Source organism: Zootermopsis nevadensis, unplaced genomic scaffold (genome assembly GCF_977971745.1).
Source record: "Zootermopsis nevadensis isolate Lab colony 2312 unplaced genomic scaffold, Znev_1.0 Znev_ptg000037l, whole genome shotgun sequence".
NCBI lineage: Eukaryota > Metazoa > Arthropoda > Insecta > Blattodea > Termopsidae > Zootermopsis > Zootermopsis nevadensis.
In genome coordinates this window covers 8,966,142-8,985,411 of record NW_028259169.1, presented here as the reverse complement: position 1 = coordinate 8,985,411, position 19,270 = coordinate 8,966,142, and the positions used below count along the sequence as shown (strand labels likewise).

At 38.2% G+C, this 19,270-nt stretch overlaps 1 protein-coding gene and 3 long non-coding RNA genes across 5 annotated transcripts; 3 read left to right on the top strand and 1 right to left on the bottom strand.

Annotated features, from left to right (window-relative positions):
* Positions 1-3,760: 3,760 nt before the first annotated feature.
* Positions 3,761-7,951, top strand: LOC147871909 (uncharacterized). The gene is made up of 2 exons (XR_015538197.1): positions 3,761-5,553; positions 7,347-7,951. It is a non-coding gene; the product is annotated as an uncharacterized LOC147871909 (long non-coding RNA).
* Positions 7,621-17,633, bottom strand: LOC147871907 (uncharacterized). 2 transcript variants are annotated; one of them, XM_087359908.1, is made up of 5 exons: positions 17,348-17,633; positions 16,330-17,189; positions 12,593-13,007; positions 8,530-8,808; positions 7,621-7,719 (listed from the first exon to the last, which is right to left on the bottom strand). In XM_087359908.1, the coding sequence occupies exons 1-5, from the start codon at positions 17,427-17,429 to the stop codon at positions 7,667-7,669; spliced, it is 1,689 nt and encodes a 562-aa protein (XP_087216034.1). In that variant the 5' UTR covers positions 17,430-17,633; the 3' UTR covers positions 7,621-7,666. The 2 variants fall into 2 exon arrangements, 1 of the variants encoding a protein (XP_087216034.1); XR_015538196.1 differs by having other exon boundaries at positions 7,644-7,719; positions 8,307-8,808.
* On the top strand, positions 9,361-12,367 carry LOC147871908 (uncharacterized). Its single transcript, XR_015538198.1, has 2 exons — positions 9,361-9,506; positions 9,889-12,367. It is a non-coding gene; the product is annotated as an uncharacterized LOC147871908 (long non-coding RNA).
* Positions 17,634-17,810: 177 nt separating the features above from the next.
* On the top strand, positions 17,811-19,079 carry LOC147871906 (uncharacterized). The gene is made up of 2 exons (XR_015538161.1): positions 17,811-17,895; positions 18,202-19,079. It is a non-coding gene; the product is annotated as an uncharacterized LOC147871906 (long non-coding RNA).
* Positions 19,080-19,270: the final 191 nt, after the last annotated feature.

Genomic DNA, 19,270 nt, shown 5'->3' with positions numbered 1-19,270 from the left:
TTTTCACAAATTTCAAATTTTTGGGATTTGTCCGCGTTTCAGACAATTTGCAGCGTTTTTTGATTTTTCGAAAATTTTGAAATTATTTCAAAATTTTCGAAAAATCAAAAAACGACGGAAATTGTCCAAAAAGCGCATAAAACCAAAAAAATTTGAAAAACTCCAATTTAAAAATTTGTAAAGAAATTTCAAAATTTTTAGGTTTCGTGCGCTTTTCAGACAATTTCCATCGTTTTTTGATTTTTCAAAAATTTTGAAAATTTTAAAAAAAAATTCAACACTCTCACCAAGGGATGCATGCCAACCTCGGCGAATGCCTCACAGTGTGAGGCACAGACCGCTTTCGTCGGAGACGGCTTTCGTCAGAGACGCAGTACTTCAGACAGTCCGACGGCGATCTGTGCGGCCCAACCCCAGGGCGGCCCAACCCCAGGGAAGGAAGGATCCTGTTCATATGGACCTGTCGTCAGACAGAACACTAAATAATAATAAGATGAGGTGGTCTAGCGGTTAGAACGCTGGCCTTGTAATCCTGGGGTCTCGGGTTCGATTCCCGGCGGTGCACGAATTTATAACTTGTGTTGGGCAAGGCCGTGGTCTGGGCAACACGGAGTTTTCCTCCGTGGCATCCCAACAATTTCTCCATTCACACACAGAAGAAGGCAATGGCAAACCACTTCTGGATCATCTGCCAAGAACGTATATGAACAGGTCCCAGTCCGAGAAAAGGATCGAAGGATCTTGTTCATATGGACCTGTCGTCAGACAGAACACTTAAAAAAAAGAAGTAAGAAGAGCCTTTTTTGACAATTAATAATAATTAATCCGGGAAATAAATTAAACGTCTTTTATGGATACGTAGATTAATTTCCCTGTTTATAACAGCTCCTCCCACTCACACAACGTGCCCAGATATATGCAGTCCACACCCTGGCATTCTACGTCCTTTAAGATGCTTTTTAATATTATCCACCCTGGTGGTATTTTACTTTAGGTCTTCCGACTAAAATTCTATACTCATTTCTCCATTTTTCCCTTGTGTACTACATTCAACGCATGCCTCGTAAAAACCTTGTAAGTAAAGCTAACTAACCAACTAACTCCCTCCCTGGTAGCAGAACCCATAGGTCCAACACCGACAACACCAAAGACCGCCACCGGCCACGATCCTGAGCCAGCTCCATCCATTAGCCATCGTCACAGCCCAACTCCCAAAGATCCGTCTCGACGTTACCCTCCCATCTCCTTCTTGGTCTGTCCGGTGGTCTTTTCCATAAGGATTCCTTACCATAAATCTGCATGCACACCTTGCCTACAACCCCCCTCCCATGCGCGCTACACGACCAGTCCATCGGAGCCAGTTTTCAAACGCTTGTAATCTACGTTCTTCCTTCAAGGTAAGAGACCATGTTTTACAACCATACAAAATCACTGTTTTATATATCCTAACCTTCAGTATTTTGGGTAGTGAATACAATCGAGCGTTTTCCGAATGAATTCTACTCCTAATTTCGTCATGGACCTCATTTCTCTTTGTTATTATTGTTCTCATTGGATTTTTATAAAAAATTTTGGCGTCAGTGACCGTCTTCAGGTAACGGGGAACTGACAGCATGACGCACTGGTGCAACGTGTACCCTTTAGAGTGGCAGTATTGTTAATTAAATAACTTCTCCGCCTGGAGTGGAGTCTCCATAAGAACGGCAGCTTTTGGGTTTGTCGACTTTTGGTCAGTGCAGTCGTGCCCTCCCACCTTCTTATCGCATAAAACTGACAATAACATTATAAATCTGATTCAAGTACATTCTCATAAAATCCCAACTAAATTTATAATAAATAAACAATTAATAATTAAAGGTGTCTTCATTAAAAAACTTAATACACTGAACACAGACACAAAAATAAATTTCTGCAACGTCCATTCCAGAAGTTAATATTTCACACTACATTTAAATTCACGACAGATAAATTACTGCACCCAATGAACAGAATTATTCGCCTTGTCAACTTGGATGTTTATTCTGATCGCTGGTTTAGTAATTGTATTTCCCAGTAAGTTAAGAAGAATTTTGTTTGGATAAACTCAGCTGACTTCCCTGTAAACATCTTCTTATCAATTCAATTCAAAGCAAACAATTACTTACCCCAGATCGAAAGAAGCAGAATCATTAATTCGTTCTTGATAAGAAGACAATTAAAACAAAACACTTCAACGAACAGCCGATTCACAGCGAGGGACGGATCGAATCCTTACACGACTATAAACAGCCAAACCACAACTGACAACAACACAACACTCGCGGGTCAGAATCCTCAGAAGGAATGAAGAAATTTTGGTGGGGGGCGCCTGTAACTACAGAGAAAGAAAGAATTTGCCAATAAAGTAATTACCAGGTAGAAGAATGCACACTGCTACACCGAATTATTAAAACTAATATTTTCAAGGCGGATAGTAGCTCAGTGGCGAGCTCCTGTCCTCTGCTGATTGTCCCACAGTTCGATTCCCGTTCCCTGCTTCTCCTCTGAATGGTTTAAAGTAGCAATTTTGTCCGATTAATATTATTCAATTTACGAGCAGAATTAATGTGTTGTCATATTTCGCGTTTTCATTTCTTGAGAAGCAAAATTCTCTATCAACGATCATAGGCGTGCAGCGACCACGGAGTTCGTCGGGGATTATCGCAGCAACTGAGATGTGAGACGCGATGTTAGAAACATGCTTTATTATAACAACAAAATATCAGCACCTTAATTTTGAGACATCTGGTAGCTTATAGACCTAATCAGTAAACGAGTATCGTTTAATACGCCCGAAAAAATTACCTCAGAAACCAACGCCTTAAGAGAAAGGCTCGAACCGAGGACTGTATTCGTGTCTGTGACCTTAGACCCCGTAATTTCCTCTCCGAAACGAAAGAATTTTGCTTTGACGTCGTTCGTCTGTCTCGGTTGAGTTCCCGTCAAGAGAAACCGTCCTCGTCGGGAGTCGAACTCAGTGTCGAGGCCTTAGTTTCCGTAGTCTCCACTTCTAATCAAATAAAAACTCTGATCCTGGCTCCGTTGTTCTGTCTCGCTTAGTTTCGGAGATAAAGGAACCGCCCTTGAAGGAAATCGAACTCAGGACACTTTGCCCAGAGTTCCGACCTTCCTGTGTTCGCTCATTGGTCAAGACGAACAATCACGCCACGTTTTTCCTCAACGGGCCGAAAGCGAACGAGTGAAGGAACACGTCAACCCCCAATCTCGAGTTTACACGTGACCACCAGACTCTGCGGTATTTACTAACGGCAAATACAAATTCATCTTCTCGATCTGAGGACAGTTTTCGGGTTTGTGATCTTAGCCAATGAGATCCCTTCCCAGGAACAAACAACAACAGAAAACATCTCAGCCGGGATTCGAAGGAAGGAAACATTTTTCTCTCGCCAAGGGGCGATGGGCTCAACAGCGCCCAGGACCCTAAAAATCGTCTTTAAAACACGACGTTGTTTTTAAAATAGGGCAAATCAAATTTAAAAATATACCCCAAGCCTCTTTTCAGTAGTTTTAAATCGATTTCCTTCTTACAGAGAAAATATTTAATATAAATTATTGACTTTTTACAATTATGATGGAATGTAACCAAATTATAACTTGGAGTAATTTTTTTAGTATTCCTGTATCTTTTAACCCCCCCTAGGAGCTCCGAAAGGAGCGCCCTGCTCTATATAATTTTTTTTATTCTTACTATTATTATATTTTTTTTTCTCCTCATAAAAATTTGTGATTAGTCGTTGTCGTCAATAAATTACGTCATCAACAATGTCAACTATAAACAAACTCGGCATTGTTGTGGAACACAACAATGCCGAGTACAACACAACAATGCCGAGTAAACAAATAACGCTTCACTACCGAGCCAGTCGCATTATCACTGTTCCAGAAGAAGCACGTGGAATCGCATTATTGATAATTTTCTGATAGTTGTCCTAAAACATCAGGAAAGTGAAAGAAGACGTTATCAAGTATTTGAAGTACCTACTCCAACAAGGTAAACTGATACTCATTCGATATATTATGATTATGATCGATTTTGAGACGAAGATTTGCAAGGGTGGGGCTGGACGTAAAAAGTTGACTGAACAAGAACAGTTGGCCTCTGAACTGCGACGTAAAGAACTAAAACATCAGACCTATTTAAGAAATAAAGAAGAGCGAAGTAAAACTTACATTGATAGACGAGACCATATTAACGACACACGTAGAAAGATTTATTCGGTAAGAACAGAGGAGAAAATAAAACAAGACGCTGAAAAGGAAATTATTAGATATCAAAGTAAATTAGTAATGAAGAACCGAGGATGACTGCTAATAGCAGCACATTTTATGAACGACGAACATCAACAACATTATCTCGGACCTATGAACTATGAATGTATTCATTGCAAAGCGCTTCACTGGCTCGATGAATCGACTCAACGTTCCAGTAAATCGTTTTATTATTGTTGTGCACATGGAAAGGTTGTGCTTGATTCGTTGCCTGAATATCCTGATGAACTTAGAAAACTCTTTTCTCTTCGACATTTTCGCAACAAATGTCGTGTTTACAACAACATGCTTGCATTCGCATCATTTCAAGCGAATCTCATGGACTTCGGAATTAATCGACCAGGGCCATATTGTTTTAAATTGCATGGCCAAATTTATTATAACATGAATGCGGCATCTTTTCCGAAAGATAATGAGAATGCAACTTTTGGTCAACTGTTTATGATCGACGAAGAAGAAGCCGTCAAACAAAGAATCGAAAATGCACGTCAGAATTCGAAAGGCGACACCAAAGATGACATCAAAGAAGAAATTGTCACGAAATTAACTAATATAATTTCGCGCATTAACGTCCACGCAGAATCCTATCGCATGATGAACTACCAATGCAAGCTTGAAAAAGAAAACGCTGAGCATAACAGCGAGTCTGAACCGGAGCTAAACTTGGTTATGTCGATGCTTCCTGGTGACGACAAAAACAGGTACAATCCGAAATGGAGCAATGACGTCGCTGTTGTGTGTCCTAAAACCGACGACGGTGACATTCCTGATTCGTATGTTGTTGTTTACAGTACCAAGGAGCAAAGACTCAGACGTCTTTCGACAATGAATCCATTCGTTGAACCCTTCGTCTATCCCCTTCTGTTTCCTTACGGCACAATGCAATGGCATAAAGACCTGAAACTGAAAGATGCTAAAGTTCGTGATCGTCTAACACGAGGAATGTTCGCTCGCTATAGAATCGCTACTCGCGAAAAGGAATCTTCTCCCCTTATAAAAATTTGTGATTACTCGTTGTCGTCAATAAATTACGTCATCAACAATGTCAACTATAAACAAACTCGGCATTGTTGTGGAACACAACAATGCCGAGTAAACAAATAACGCTTCACAACAAAGAAATCAAAAACTATCAAGCCAGTCGCATTATCAATGCTCCAGAAGCAGCACATCGCCTCCGAACAGCGACATAAAACTATTTAAGAAATGAAGGAAAGTGAAAGAGGACGTTGCCAACACCAAAAGGTAATCTGATACTAATAATAATATTCAACCAAAAAGAAACTAAACTAACCCCCCGAAGGGGTTTACTTTAGTGCCTTACTCAAGATTTTAAAACGCAACCAACCCTCCCCAAAACGTAGGTTGTTCAAGTGTTTAGCCCGCATTCGGGGGACTTAGTTTAGAGTATTACTCAAGATTTTAAAACGTCTGACTGACCTAGAAAAGTTGTCCTCTGTACTACGACGTAAAAACTAAAACATCAGACATATTTAAGAAATAAAGAGAAGTGAAGGAAGTCTTAAATTGATAAACGTAGAAAAACGTATTCAATAAGAACAGAAGGGGAAAAAAGCAGACGAAGATTTGTAAGGGTGGGGTTGGACGTAGAAAGTTGAGTGACCAAGATCAATTGGCCTCTGAACAGCGACGTAAAGAACTACAACATCTGACATATTTAAGAAATAAAGAAAAGTGAAGGAAGTCTTAAATTGATAAACGTAGAAAAACGTATTCAATAAGAACAGAAGGGGAAAAAAGCAGACGAAGATTTGTAAGGGTGGGGTTGGACGTAGAAAGTTGAGTGACCAAGATCAATTGGCCTCTGAACAGCGACGTAAAGAACTACAACAACTGACATATTTAAGAAATAAAGAAAAGTGAAGGAAGTCTTAAATTGATAAACGTAGAAAAACGTATTCAATAAGAACAGAAGGGAAAAAAGCAGACGAAGATTTGTAAGGGTGGGGTTGGACGTAGAAAGTTGAGTGACCAAGAACAATTGGCCTCCGATCAGCGACGTAAAGAACTAAAACATCAGAACTATGTAACAAAAAACAGAATAGAAAAAAGAAGACTTGCAAGGGTGGGTTTGGACGTAGAAAGTTGACTAACCAAGAACTATTGGCCTCCGATCAGCGACGTAAAGAAGTAAAATATCAGATTACAGGAAGCGCTCCGAAAGGATTAGCCATCGTTGTCGTCAAAAAATGACGTCATCAACAATATCACCTTATATTTGTTTATACATGGGGGTTAGTTTAGCGTCTTACCCAAGAATTTAAAACGCAACCAAACCACTTTCGGTGTTTTGGTGAAGTGTTAAGTTTCTTACTCAGGGGTTAAAACACTTGAATGAGACACTAAACTAACTACCTTCGGGACTAACCAAGGTTGGTTGCGTTTTACAAACTTGACCAACCCACCCTAGGAGCTCCGAAAGGAGCGCCCTGCTCTAGTAGTCTAAAATGTACAAATTTTATAACATAATTTAGCTATCACAGAACAAACTTAAGCATTACTAATTCAGGTTAAATAATCAATGTCTAAATCAAACTTATCTCAAATGTAAAGCATGTTTAAAGTAAGTATTTAGAAAAAGCCAATATAAAAACTACCTTTCCGTATAGACGCATTTACGTCAAATTCTCCGGAAACGTGGTTCCACTTACAACTTTTTTAGTACAGCAGAAGTTTAAATTGCCAGAGCTCTGACATATTACTAGCAAAACTTGGAGATGTTTATTTGACTAAAGCAAAGCGCTCCTTTCGCCTATCAAGGTCATTTGGCAAAATTGTAATAAATGCGGGTCACAAAAATGTGGTTGTTATTTTTTATTTGATGACGTCATTTCTTGACGTCAAATTTCTTTGACGGCGACAAATTACGAATTTTTCTAGTAGATATTGATAACCAACAATACCAATTTGTAAACTAAGAATAAATATTATGATTGTAATAATGAAAATATACTTATTTGTTGTACGGTAGTCACCTTGCCCATTGACGAAGGTGAAAAGGACTTTGTCTTTGTCAGGTGTGGCCCCCTTCAGTGTGATAGTTACGGTGGGTTCACTTCCGTTGGCTTCCATCACTCTCTTAATGGTTACCATCTGAGGTGGCTGCTGCAAAGCTGAAGAATTCACTCGTGTGCTGGTGGCAATCTCCCCGGGACCACCAACATTCTTTGCTTTGCTACAATTTCCCTGGTCTACTAGCCCTGAATCTTGTTTCTTTAAATTCTTATTTCCAGAGATATTTGAAGATTTGTTAGATTTGAGGTTAGAATTGACACCATGTGAACCAGGAGTATTTACTACAGTATTTGTAACTTCTGGTGTCTTATTTTGAAGCTCTTCAAGTCTTTGCCCCTCTGCCTCTTCCTGATCTTTCTTCTCCTTCTCCTCCAGCTGGGGCGAGAGAAAAGATATAATTAAAAAATGCAAAAAACATCAAAGTAACATATTCCAAATGTTAAAGGTGTTAGAAACATAATTCAGTAAAATCTCCGATACTCAAATTTCACTACAAAGATGTTTTCGGATTAAGCTCTCTTCATAAGTCATGCCACTTAACAAATTCACTGCCTGTATAATAACACAAATTCCAATAAAATTAAGGTAATAAAGAAGTAATCACCTTTTTCTGTTTCTGTCTTGCTTTCTTGGCAGCTTTCTTAGCATCTTTACATTTACTTGACTGATCCCTCTCTTTGAAGCCCAGCAATGCTTCTAGGTTTCTAGGGTCCTTTATGGGCTGTGGAAGGGAACCAACTGAGACCTGCTTTGCAAGAACTGGGCCTGAGAATGCTGGAGAAGGTGTGGATGCCACAGAGGGTGTGGGTTTTGAACTTTCTGAAGGTTTTGATTGAGATTTCCTTAAAGCTGCAGCAGTTGGACCATCAATCTTTGTAGTTGTTTTACCAGGTGGCAACTTAAGGTTTTCTAAGCTAAATGATCGCGAGCCAGAAGCTGGTAAAGAGGCTTCAGATTTTAACCTTTGAGCTGCAACTGATGAAGACGATACGACAGGCGCCTTCCCAGCAGAGGAGATTGTGTTTATGACATTATTAATTTGAATGGCGGTTTCTGCGGTGAACTGATTCAGTGATGGAGCATGACTGAGTGGAGACATCACTGAAAGCTTTTCATTTGTTGCATGATTAACAATAACGGATGAAGACAGTTACTGCTGCTGTGACATACTGGACTTATTATTACCAGACGATGTTTGCTGCCTGCCCCCAACATTTACTGCAGAACTATTCTTTGTTCCTGAGGAAGCTTTCAGCATACTAGTATTTTTGGCAGTGGAATGTTGAGAATTAGTTGCTGCTACCACAGATGCATTGTTCTGCTGCTGAGGGCAATTGTTATTTCCTTTATTCTTTTTCTTCTTATTACTGGCTGAGCTGCTGTTTGTGCTACACTGACTGTTTTTTGAGTTCTGGTTGGACAACGTCTGCACCCCCACCACACTGTCCTTCTGTGACTGACAAACTGTAAACAGAAAACGGAAATGGAGAAAAATTTATTCTGAACACACACACACACACAGAGTCTTACAACAACATATGAAAGTGCCATCAAAGTAAATCTTATTTTATAAAAGCAGAAATATCAATATTCTAAGTAGTGTAATTAACCAACCTCCACAAATTATTGCATCTGTACAAAATGGAACTAAAATTATATACAAATTAAACTTTCGTTTGTGCATGGCTTTGAACATAACATATTTTGTTATTCATTTAAAAAAAAATTCCCTTTTTAAACACCATTTTAATCTTTACACACAACACTAAAACTGTTTCCACTACACATCTAGTTTTTTGACGTAAATAAGTCTATATTTTAGGGTCAGTGTCATTCGGCAAAAAAGCGTTACAAAAAAGTTTTACGAAAAAGGGAAACGGAAAAGTGTAACTTCATTGTTGATAAACAGATGACGCTTTCTAATTAACATAACAATGAAGTTACACTCTTTCGTTTCCCAGGTTACATAAGAATGATGTTACACTGTTATAATGGTTACGTAGGAAACGTCATCAGTTTACTCTGCATTGTTGTGTTACATTACTGCCGTCAACAATACGATTTCATTATTGCGGAAAGAGCTGATCTATGAATCGCTTGTAGAAAAGTGCGTCTTGGAGTAGATAATTTTTTGCTCGAAAGATCGTTTTACAATAACACAGGTACTTATCTTATATAATAATTATTAAGTAATCTGTTGTTGCGTTAGTTTGTTGCGTCATACTATGTACAACATGGATGACAGTGAATCTAAAAGACTCCATAAAACAGAATAATGAGACAATACAGAAAAGGTATAAACATAGAAATATTAAATAATGAACCTAAAGTTTCTAAAAAAAATACATAAAACTAATGCCAAACGTATAAGAAAGTACAAAAATCGGAAGGAGCAATTATCAAATAATGAACATGAGATTCCAAAAAGAAATACCAAAAATTAATGCTGGACGTATGACGGAATTTAGAAATCGCAAGAAGGAATTATTATCAAATAATGAACCTCAAGTTAACGCTGGTGCTCTAACGGTTCATAAATCGCAGGGTGGTACGTTTCAACAAATTGTATCAACTACAACAACAGTCTAGATCATCAGTTGGTGTACGTTGCCCTTTCTCGCGTTACATCGTTGGACGGTTTGTACATCACAAGCAGAAACATCGACTTCGTGTTTTATCATGCCCAAGGAACAAACAACCCGAAGGTAGAGGACTTGCGCACTGAACTGAGGCGGTTAGAAACACTTGTATTGCCCACGTTGACTGCTTCGGTGAGAGCATTCATAAGGAGTGCTGGTATTCGTGATCTAAGAATTACTACTCTACACGTACAGAGTTTAAAAACTCATGTGCAAGGCATTGCAACGGATACAGTGGTAACTGATACCGATATCCTAGCGCTCACCGACACGTGGATGCACAACAACGAAACTGTACATTTGGAAGGTTATAAATGCGTCACGCAATTTATGAGTGACGAACAAAGAGCAGGCGGAGTGGTTGTGTACGAGAAATATGCAGCAACTTCCATGGCTACCCCACATCTGTTGATGAAACTACCTAAGGAGGATGGAGAAGAATACAGAATAGCTGAAGCTGAAAACAGAAGTGATATTTGTGCTGCAGATTGTATGGTCAATGGTGAAAACGTTTTAATTGTAACCCTGCATATTTATAACCACACACCTATTGATGATTGTAAGAGATTCATTTTGAGTCATTTGAGTAATTATACAAAGATGGTTTCAGTTATGGCCACAGAAGTTCCTAATACAATGCCGATAATATTTACAGGAGATATTAACATTAATTTAAAGAAAGAGGAAAATCAAAGCTTTATCACATTTATGGAGGAAACGTTTGGATTAATGTTGATGTCAAATCCTGAATGTAATACTACTAGATCAAAATCTTGTATGGATATGATTTTTGCACGATATGTTGATCTAATATAAAAATTTATGGTTTCGTCGTCGTAAACCAATTTGTCGTGAACCAATTTGTCTTCAAAAAATGACGTTATCAACAATGTCAATAGATATTATTTCTTTACACGGCTTTGTTGTGGAACACAACAATGCCGAGTAAACAAATAACGCTTCACAACAAAGAAATTAAAAAATATCAAGCCAGTCGTATTATCACTGCTCAAGAAGGAGCACTTAGCATTCTTGAATATTGACTGACAGTTGGCCTAAAACATCAGAAAAGTGAAAGAAGACCTTATCAAGTATTTGAAGTACCAAACCCAACAAGGTAAACTGGTACTCATACGATATATAATGATTACGAAAATTATTATGAAAACTGACTTTATGATCGATTTTAAGATGAAGATTTGCAGGGGTGGGGCTGGACGTAAAACGTTGACTGAACCAGACCTGTTGACCTCAGAACAGCGACGTAAAGAACTACATCAGACAAATTTAAGAAATAAAGAAAAGCGAAAGAAGACTTACATTGATAAACGTAGAAAAACGTATTAAACAAGAACGGAAGAGCAAAATAAAACAGACGAAGATTTGCTAGGGTGTTGTTGGACGTAGAAAGTTGAGTAACCTAGAACATTTGGCCTCTGAACAGCGACGTTAAGAACTAATCCATCAGACCTATTTAACAAGTAAAGAAAAGCGAAGGGAGAGTTACATTGATAAACATAGAAAACCGTATTAAACAAGCACGGAAGAGCAAAATAAAACAGACGAAGATTAGGAATGGTGTTGCTGGACGTAGAATGTTGACTTATCAAGAACAGATGGCCTCTGAACAGCGACGTAAAGAACTAAAACATCAGAACTATGTAACAAAAAACAGAATAGAAAAAAGAAGACTTGCAAGGGTGGGTTTGGACGTAGAAAGTTGACTAACCAAGAACTGTTGGCCTCTGATCAGCGACGTAAAGAAGTAAAATATCAGATTACAGGAAGCGCTCCGAAAGGATTAGCCATCGTTGTCGTCAAAAAATGACGTCATCAACAATATCACCTTATATTTGTTTATACATGGGGGTTAGTTTAGCGTCTTACCCAAGATTTTAAAACGCAACCAAACCACTTCGGTGTTTTGGAGAAGTGTTTAGTTTCTTACTCAGGGGTTAAAACACTTGAATGAGACACTAAACTAACTACCTTCGGGACTAACCAAGGTTGGTTGCGTTTTACAAACTTGACCAACCCACCCTAGGAGCTCCGAAAGGAGCGCCCTGCTCTAGTAGTCTAAAATGTACAAATTTTATAAAATAATTTACCTATCACAGAACAATCTTAAGCATAACTAATTCAGGTTAAATAATCAATGTCTAAATCAAACTTATCTCAAATGTAAAGCATGTTTAAAGTAAGTATTTAGAAAAAGCCAATATAAAAACTACCTTTCCGTATAGACGCATTTACGTCAAATTCTCCGGAACCGTGGTTCCACTTACAACCTTTTTAGTACAGCAGAAGTTTAAATTGTAAGAGCTCTGACATATTACTAGCAAAACTTGGAGATTTTTATTTGACTAAAGCAAAGCGCTCCTTTCGTCTATCAAGGTCATTTGGCAAAATTGTAATAAATGCGGGTCACAAAAATGTGGTTGTTAATTTTTATTTGATGTCGTCATTTCTTGACGTCAAATTTCTTTGACGGCGACAAATTACGAATTTTTCTAGTAGATATTGATAACCAACAATACCAATTTTTAAACTAACAATAAATATTATGATTGTAATAATGAAAATAAAATTATTTGTTGTACGGTAGTCACCTTGCCCATTGACGAAGGTGAAAAGGACTTTGTCTTTGTCAGGTGTGGCCCCCTTCAGTGTGATAGTTACGGTGGATTCACTTCCGTTGGCTTCCATCACTCTCTTAATGGTTACCATCTGAGGTGGCTGCTGCAAAGCTGAAGAATTCACTCGTGTGCTGGTGGCAATCTCCCCGGGACCACCAACATTCTTTGCTTTGCTACAATTTCCCTGGTCTACTAGCCCTGAATCTTGTTTCTTTAAATTCTTATTTCCTGAGATATTTGAAGATTTGTTAGATTTGAGGTTAGAATTGACACCATGTGAACCAGGAGTATTTACTACAGTATTTGTAACTTCTGGTGTCTTATTTTGAAGCTCTTCAAGTCTTTGTCCCTCTGCCTCTTCCTGATCTTTCTTCTGCTTCTCCTCCAGCTGGGGCGAGAGAAAAGATATAATTAAAAAATGCAAAAAACATCAAAGTAACATATTCCAAATTATTTATTATTGACTGCAAATGGGTTTATACCCGGTGGAAGTGTCCTACAATAACATACAAAACAATGAGACAGAACAGAACAATGAGATTCATCAACACAATGAGACAGAACAAAACAATAAACAAAAGGACACAACAATAACAATAAGACACAATAAACAATGAGATATATCAACACAGAGACAGAACAAAACAATAAAAAAAGGACACAACAAAAACAATATGACACACAAACAATGAGATACATCAACACAGAGACAGAACAAAACAATAAACAAAAGGACACAACAAAACAATAAGACACAATAAACAATGAGATACATCAACACAGACACAGAACAAAACAATAAACAAAAGGACACAACAAAAACAATAAGACACAATAAACAATGAGATACATCAACACAGAGACAGAACAAAACAATAAACAAAAGGACACAACAAAAACAATATGACACAACAATGAGATACATCAACACAATAAGACAGAACAAAACAATAAACAAAAGGACACAACAAAAACAATAAGACACAACAATGAGATACATCAACACAGAGAGAGAACAAAACAATAAAAAAAGGACACAACAAAATCAACACATCCCACTCAAAATCAACCAACTCATAAATTACTAAACCATCCAACCTCAAGTACTTAACTTAAAAAAAAGAACTTAATACCACCTAGACATAAGACAACAACTGTAATGTATTACAAACGTCATGAACTGATGCACTCACACAACAATACAACATACCACACTCAAAATAAAACATCTGACACACAATAAAAAAAACACACATCCACTAATTAATCACAATACTTAGAGTAGAATATAAAGTCCGCTCTCAGTACATGAAAATTTTATCCCAAAGAACTACAGCCCTTCATCACTTGGAGACTAAGACACTTCACTTCCCTTATCACCATTTATTCAAAACTTAATAACCCTTAGCTTGTAACTACGTTTCTGACCCTCTTTCTAAAGGTGCCTAATTTACAGGGGAAAGACTCTAGCACGCCTGGAGGTAATTGGTTCCAGCTTCTTATGGTCCTATTTACAAAGGAATATTTGCCTACATCCGTTCTTTGTTTCCTAGTCCTAATTTTCAGAGTATGATCGTCCCTGTCCAGGTAGCATGGCTTTAATAATCTATCCTCTATCATTTTCCAAGCCCGGCCCCCCGTGTATGCTTTGAAAAGGGCGCACATTCGGGCTATCAATCTACGCTTTGCCAATGTTTCCCAACCAGATTCGTTCGTGAAATTTGCAAATTTAGCCGCTCTCTTCTGCACCCGATTTAGGGCTCTTACCTGTCCTTCCCTGTAAGGGTCCCAACACACAGCTCCATATTCAAGTATCGGTCTCACTAGCGACGTATAAGCTAAACGTTTCGTATTGTTATTTCCCTTTTTTAGTATACGCATTACGAAATGGAGAGCCTTCCAAGCTTTAATTAGTGTATAATTCACAAGATCTGCCCAGCTCAGATCACTGCGAATAAGTATTCCTAAGTACTTAAAGCTATTTGCCTCTGGAATTAATTGATCCCCAAAAAAGTAACTCAGCTTATCCTTCACCCTAGCTCTATTGAAGCTGACTGCTTTACTTTTACCTGGATTTATCTTCATTTCATTTTCTACCGCCCATTCCCATAATCTATTCATATCTGTCAGTAACTTATCAATGTCACTACTATCCATTATTTTCCTGTATACTATACAATCATCAGCGAAAAGCCGTATATTTGAATCAATGTTTTTCCAAATATCATTAACATAAGCTAGGAATAGCAAGGGACCTAATACGCTCCCTTGCGGCACTCCTGACGTTACCCTGACTTCATGAGATAGCTGTCCGTCCACTCTTACTCTTTGCGAACGTCCTAAGAGAAATTCCTTTACCCATAACACTAACCTCAAGTCCACACCGGTTGCAGCAATTTTTGTAATCAGCCTATCGTGTGGGACTAAATCGAATGCCTTTGAGAAATCTATTATAACCGCATCAGTCCTGATTCCCTCGTACAATGAATCAGCAACATCTTGACAAACCGTGACTACTTGACTTTCGCATGAGTACCCTGGTCTAAACCTATGTTGACCCTCATATAACCACTCACTCCTTTCCCAGACTTGCCTTAGATACCCTGCTATAACGTGCTCCATTTGCTTACAAACCACCGAGGTTAAACTGACAGGTCTATAGTTCCCAACTACCGATCGATCTCCCCCTTTATAAATAGGGACCACTATAGCCTTCTTCCAGTCCCCTGGGATAGAATTGTTGTTCATCGTTACCTCCAGCAGACGCGCAAGGTATGGAATCATTGCTTCCCCACCTAACTTTAAAATTTCCCCGGGGATGCCATCTGGTCCGACGGATTTATTTTTCCCGATTGCTGCTATCCGTTTCCTTATGATATTGATACTAATGGTAAACGTTTCATCTGAATCTGTTGATTGGATTAGCTGGTTATTTAGCGGATTTATCCGTTCGCAACTGAATACCGACGCATAATAAGCGTTGAGGGAGTTGGCCTTTTCCATTTGATCTGTGATGAGGTTTCCTTTAACGCCCTTGATTGCAGGAATAGTTTCTCTATTACCCTTACGTCTTTTAACATATTTGTAAAACTCTGTCCAGCTTCTCCCTTCGCTTTGAAAGACCGACGTTAAGAATGTCTCCTGAGCCTTATTTTTTACTATCAGCAACTCCTTGGATAACCGTTTCAGCTCCGCTTGGTACTGCCCTCCAGAATTTCTCTTATTATAAACCCTCCTCACCTTTACCTTCAGACGTTTCACTTCCTTGGTATAATATTCCGGATCCGGATTTTTACTCAGGATTCTTTGAGGTACAAAACGGTCGATACCCTCGAAGACTATATCCTTATAACTTTCCCATATCTCTTCCACGCTACTACCATTTCCAGCCCATAATTTAAACTTTTCCCGAAAAAAGTTTTGTAATCCTAAAACATTTGTTTTATGGAACATGGAGACTAATCTTTCTACCTGCGGTTCACGGATTTTTTCTTCCCATTCCACTTCTAATAATACCCCACTGTGGTCACTGATACCCTGCACAGATAAAGGTGTTAGAAACATAATTCAGTAAAATCTCCGATACTCAAATTTCACTACAGAGATGTTTTCGGATTAAGCTCTCTTCATAAGTCATGCAACTTAACAAATTCACTGCCTGTATAATAACACAAATTCCAATAAAATTAAGGTAATAAAGAAGTAATCACCTTTTTCTGTTTCTGTCTTGCTTTCTTGGCAGCTTTCTTAGCATCTTTACATTTACTTGACTGATCCCTCTCTTTGAAGCCCAGCAATGCTTCTAGGTTTCTAGGGTCCTTTATGGGCTGTGGAAGGGAACCAACTGAGACCTGCTTTGCAAGAACTGGGCCTGAGAATGCTGGAGAAGGTGTGGATGCCACAGAGGGTGTGGGTTTTGAACTTTCTGAAGGTTTTGACTGAGATTTCCTTAAAGCTGCAGCAGTTGGATCATCAACATTTGTAGTTGTTATACCAGATGGCAACTTAAGGTTTTCTAAGCTAAATGATCGCGAGCCAGAAACTGGTAAAGAGGCTTCAGATTTTAACCTTTGAGCTGCAACTGATGAAGACGATACGACAGGCGCCTTCCCAGCAGAGGAGATTGCGTTTATGACATTATTAATTTGAATGGCGTTTTCTGCGGTGAACTGATTCAGTGATGGAGCATGACTGAGTGGAGACATCACTGAAAGCTTTTCATTTGTTGCATGATTAACAATAACGGATGAAGACAGTTCCTGCTGCTGTGACATACTGGACTCATTATTACCAGACGGTGTTTGCTGCCTGCCCCCAACATTTACTGCAGAACTATTCTTTGTTCCTGAGGAAGCTTTCAGCATACTAGTATTTTTGGCAGTGGAATGTTGAGATTTAGTTGCTGCTACCACAGATGCATTGTTCTGCTGCTGAGGGCAATTGTTATTTCCTTTATTCTTTTTCTTCTTATTACTGGCTGAGCTGCTGTTTGTGCTACACTGACTGTTTTTTGAGTTCTGGTTGGACAACGTCTGCACCGCCACCACACTGTCCTTCTGTGACTGACAAACTGTAAACAGGAAACGGAAATGGAGAAAAAATTATTCTGAACACACACACACACACACACACACAGAGTCTTGCAACAACATATGAAAGTGCCATCAAAGTAAATCTTATTTTATAAAAGCAGAAATATCAATATTCTAAGTAGTGTAATTAACCAACCTCCACAAATTATTGCAACTGTACAAAATGGAACTAAAATTATATACAAATTAAACTTTCGTTTGTGCATGGCTTTGAACATAACATATTTTGTTATTCATTTATTAAAAAATTCCCTTTTTAAACACCATTTTAATCTTTACACACAACACTAAAACTGTTTCCACTACACATCTAGTTTTTTGACGTAAATAAGTCTATATTTTAGGGTCAGTGTCATTCGGCAAAAAAGTGTTACAAAAAAGTTTTACGAAAAAGGGAAACGGAAAAGTGTAACTTCATTGTTGATAAACAGATGACGTTTTCTAATTAACATAACAATGAAGTTACACTCTTTCGTTTCCCAGGTTACATAACAATGATGTTACACTGTTATAATGGTTACCTAGGAAACGTCATCAGTTTACTCTGCATTGTTGTGATACATTACTGCCGTCAACAATACGATTTCATTATTGCGGAAAGAGCTGATCTATGAATCGCTTGTAGAAAAGTGCGTCTTCGAGTAGATAATTTTTTGCTCGTAAGATCGTTTTACAATAACACAGGTACTTATCTTATATAATAATTATTAAGTAATCTGTTGTTGCGTTAGTTTGTTGCGTCATACTATGTACAACATGGATGACAGTGAAGCTAAAAGACTCCATAAAACAGAATAATGAGACAATACAAAAAAGGTAAAAACATAGAAATATTAAATAATGAACCTAAAGTTTCTAAAAAAAATACATAAAACTAATGCCAAACGTATAAGAAAGTACAAAAATCGGAAGGAGCAATTATCAAATAATGAACCTGAGATTCCAAAAAGAAATACCAAAAATTAATGCTGAACGTATGACGGAATTTAGAAATCGCAAGAAGGAATTATTATCAAATAATGAAGCTCAAGTTCCCGCTGGTGCTCTAACGGTTCATAAATCGCATGGTGGTACGTTTCAACAAATTGTATCAACTACAACAACAGTCTAGATCATCAGTTGGTGTACGTTGCCCTTTCTCGCGTTACATCGTTGGACGGTTTGTACATCACAAGCAGAAACAACGACTTCGTGTTTTATCATGCCCAAGGAACAAACAACCCGAAGGTAGAGGACTTGCGCACTGAACTGAGGCGGTTAGAAACACTTGTATTGCCCACGTTGACTGCTTCGGTGAGAGCATTCATAAGGAGTGCTGGTATTCGTGATCTAAGAATTACTACTCTACACGTACAGAGTTTAAAAACTCATGTGCAAGGCATTGCAACGGATACAGTGGTAACTGATACCGATATCCTAGCGCTCACCGACACGTGGATGCACAACAACGAAACTGTACATTTGGAAGGTTATAAATGCGTCACGCAATTTATGAGTGACGAACAAAGAGCAGGCGGAGTGGTTGTGTACGAGAAATATGGAGCAACTTCCATGGCTACCCCACATCTGTTGATGAAACTACCTAAGGAGGATGGAGAAGAATACAGAATAGCTGCAGCTGAAAACAGAAGTGATATTTGTGCTGCAGATTGTATGGTCAATGGTGAAAAAGTTTTAATTGTAACCCTGTATATTTCTAACCACACACCTATTGATGATTGTAAGAGATTTATTTTGAGTCATTTGAGTAATTATACAAAGATGGTTTCAGTTATGGCCACAGAAGTTCCTAATACAATGCCGATAATATATACAGGAGATATTAACATTGATTTAAAGAAAGATTAAAATCAAAGCTTTATCACATTTATGGAGGAAACGTTTGGCTTAATGTTGATGTCAAATCCTGAATGTAATACTACTAGATCAAAATCTTGTATGGATATGATTTTTGCACGATATGTAGATCTAATATAAAAATTTATGGTTTCGTCGTCGTAAACCAATTTGTCGTGAACCAATTTGTCTTCAAAAAATGACGTTATCAACAATGTCAATA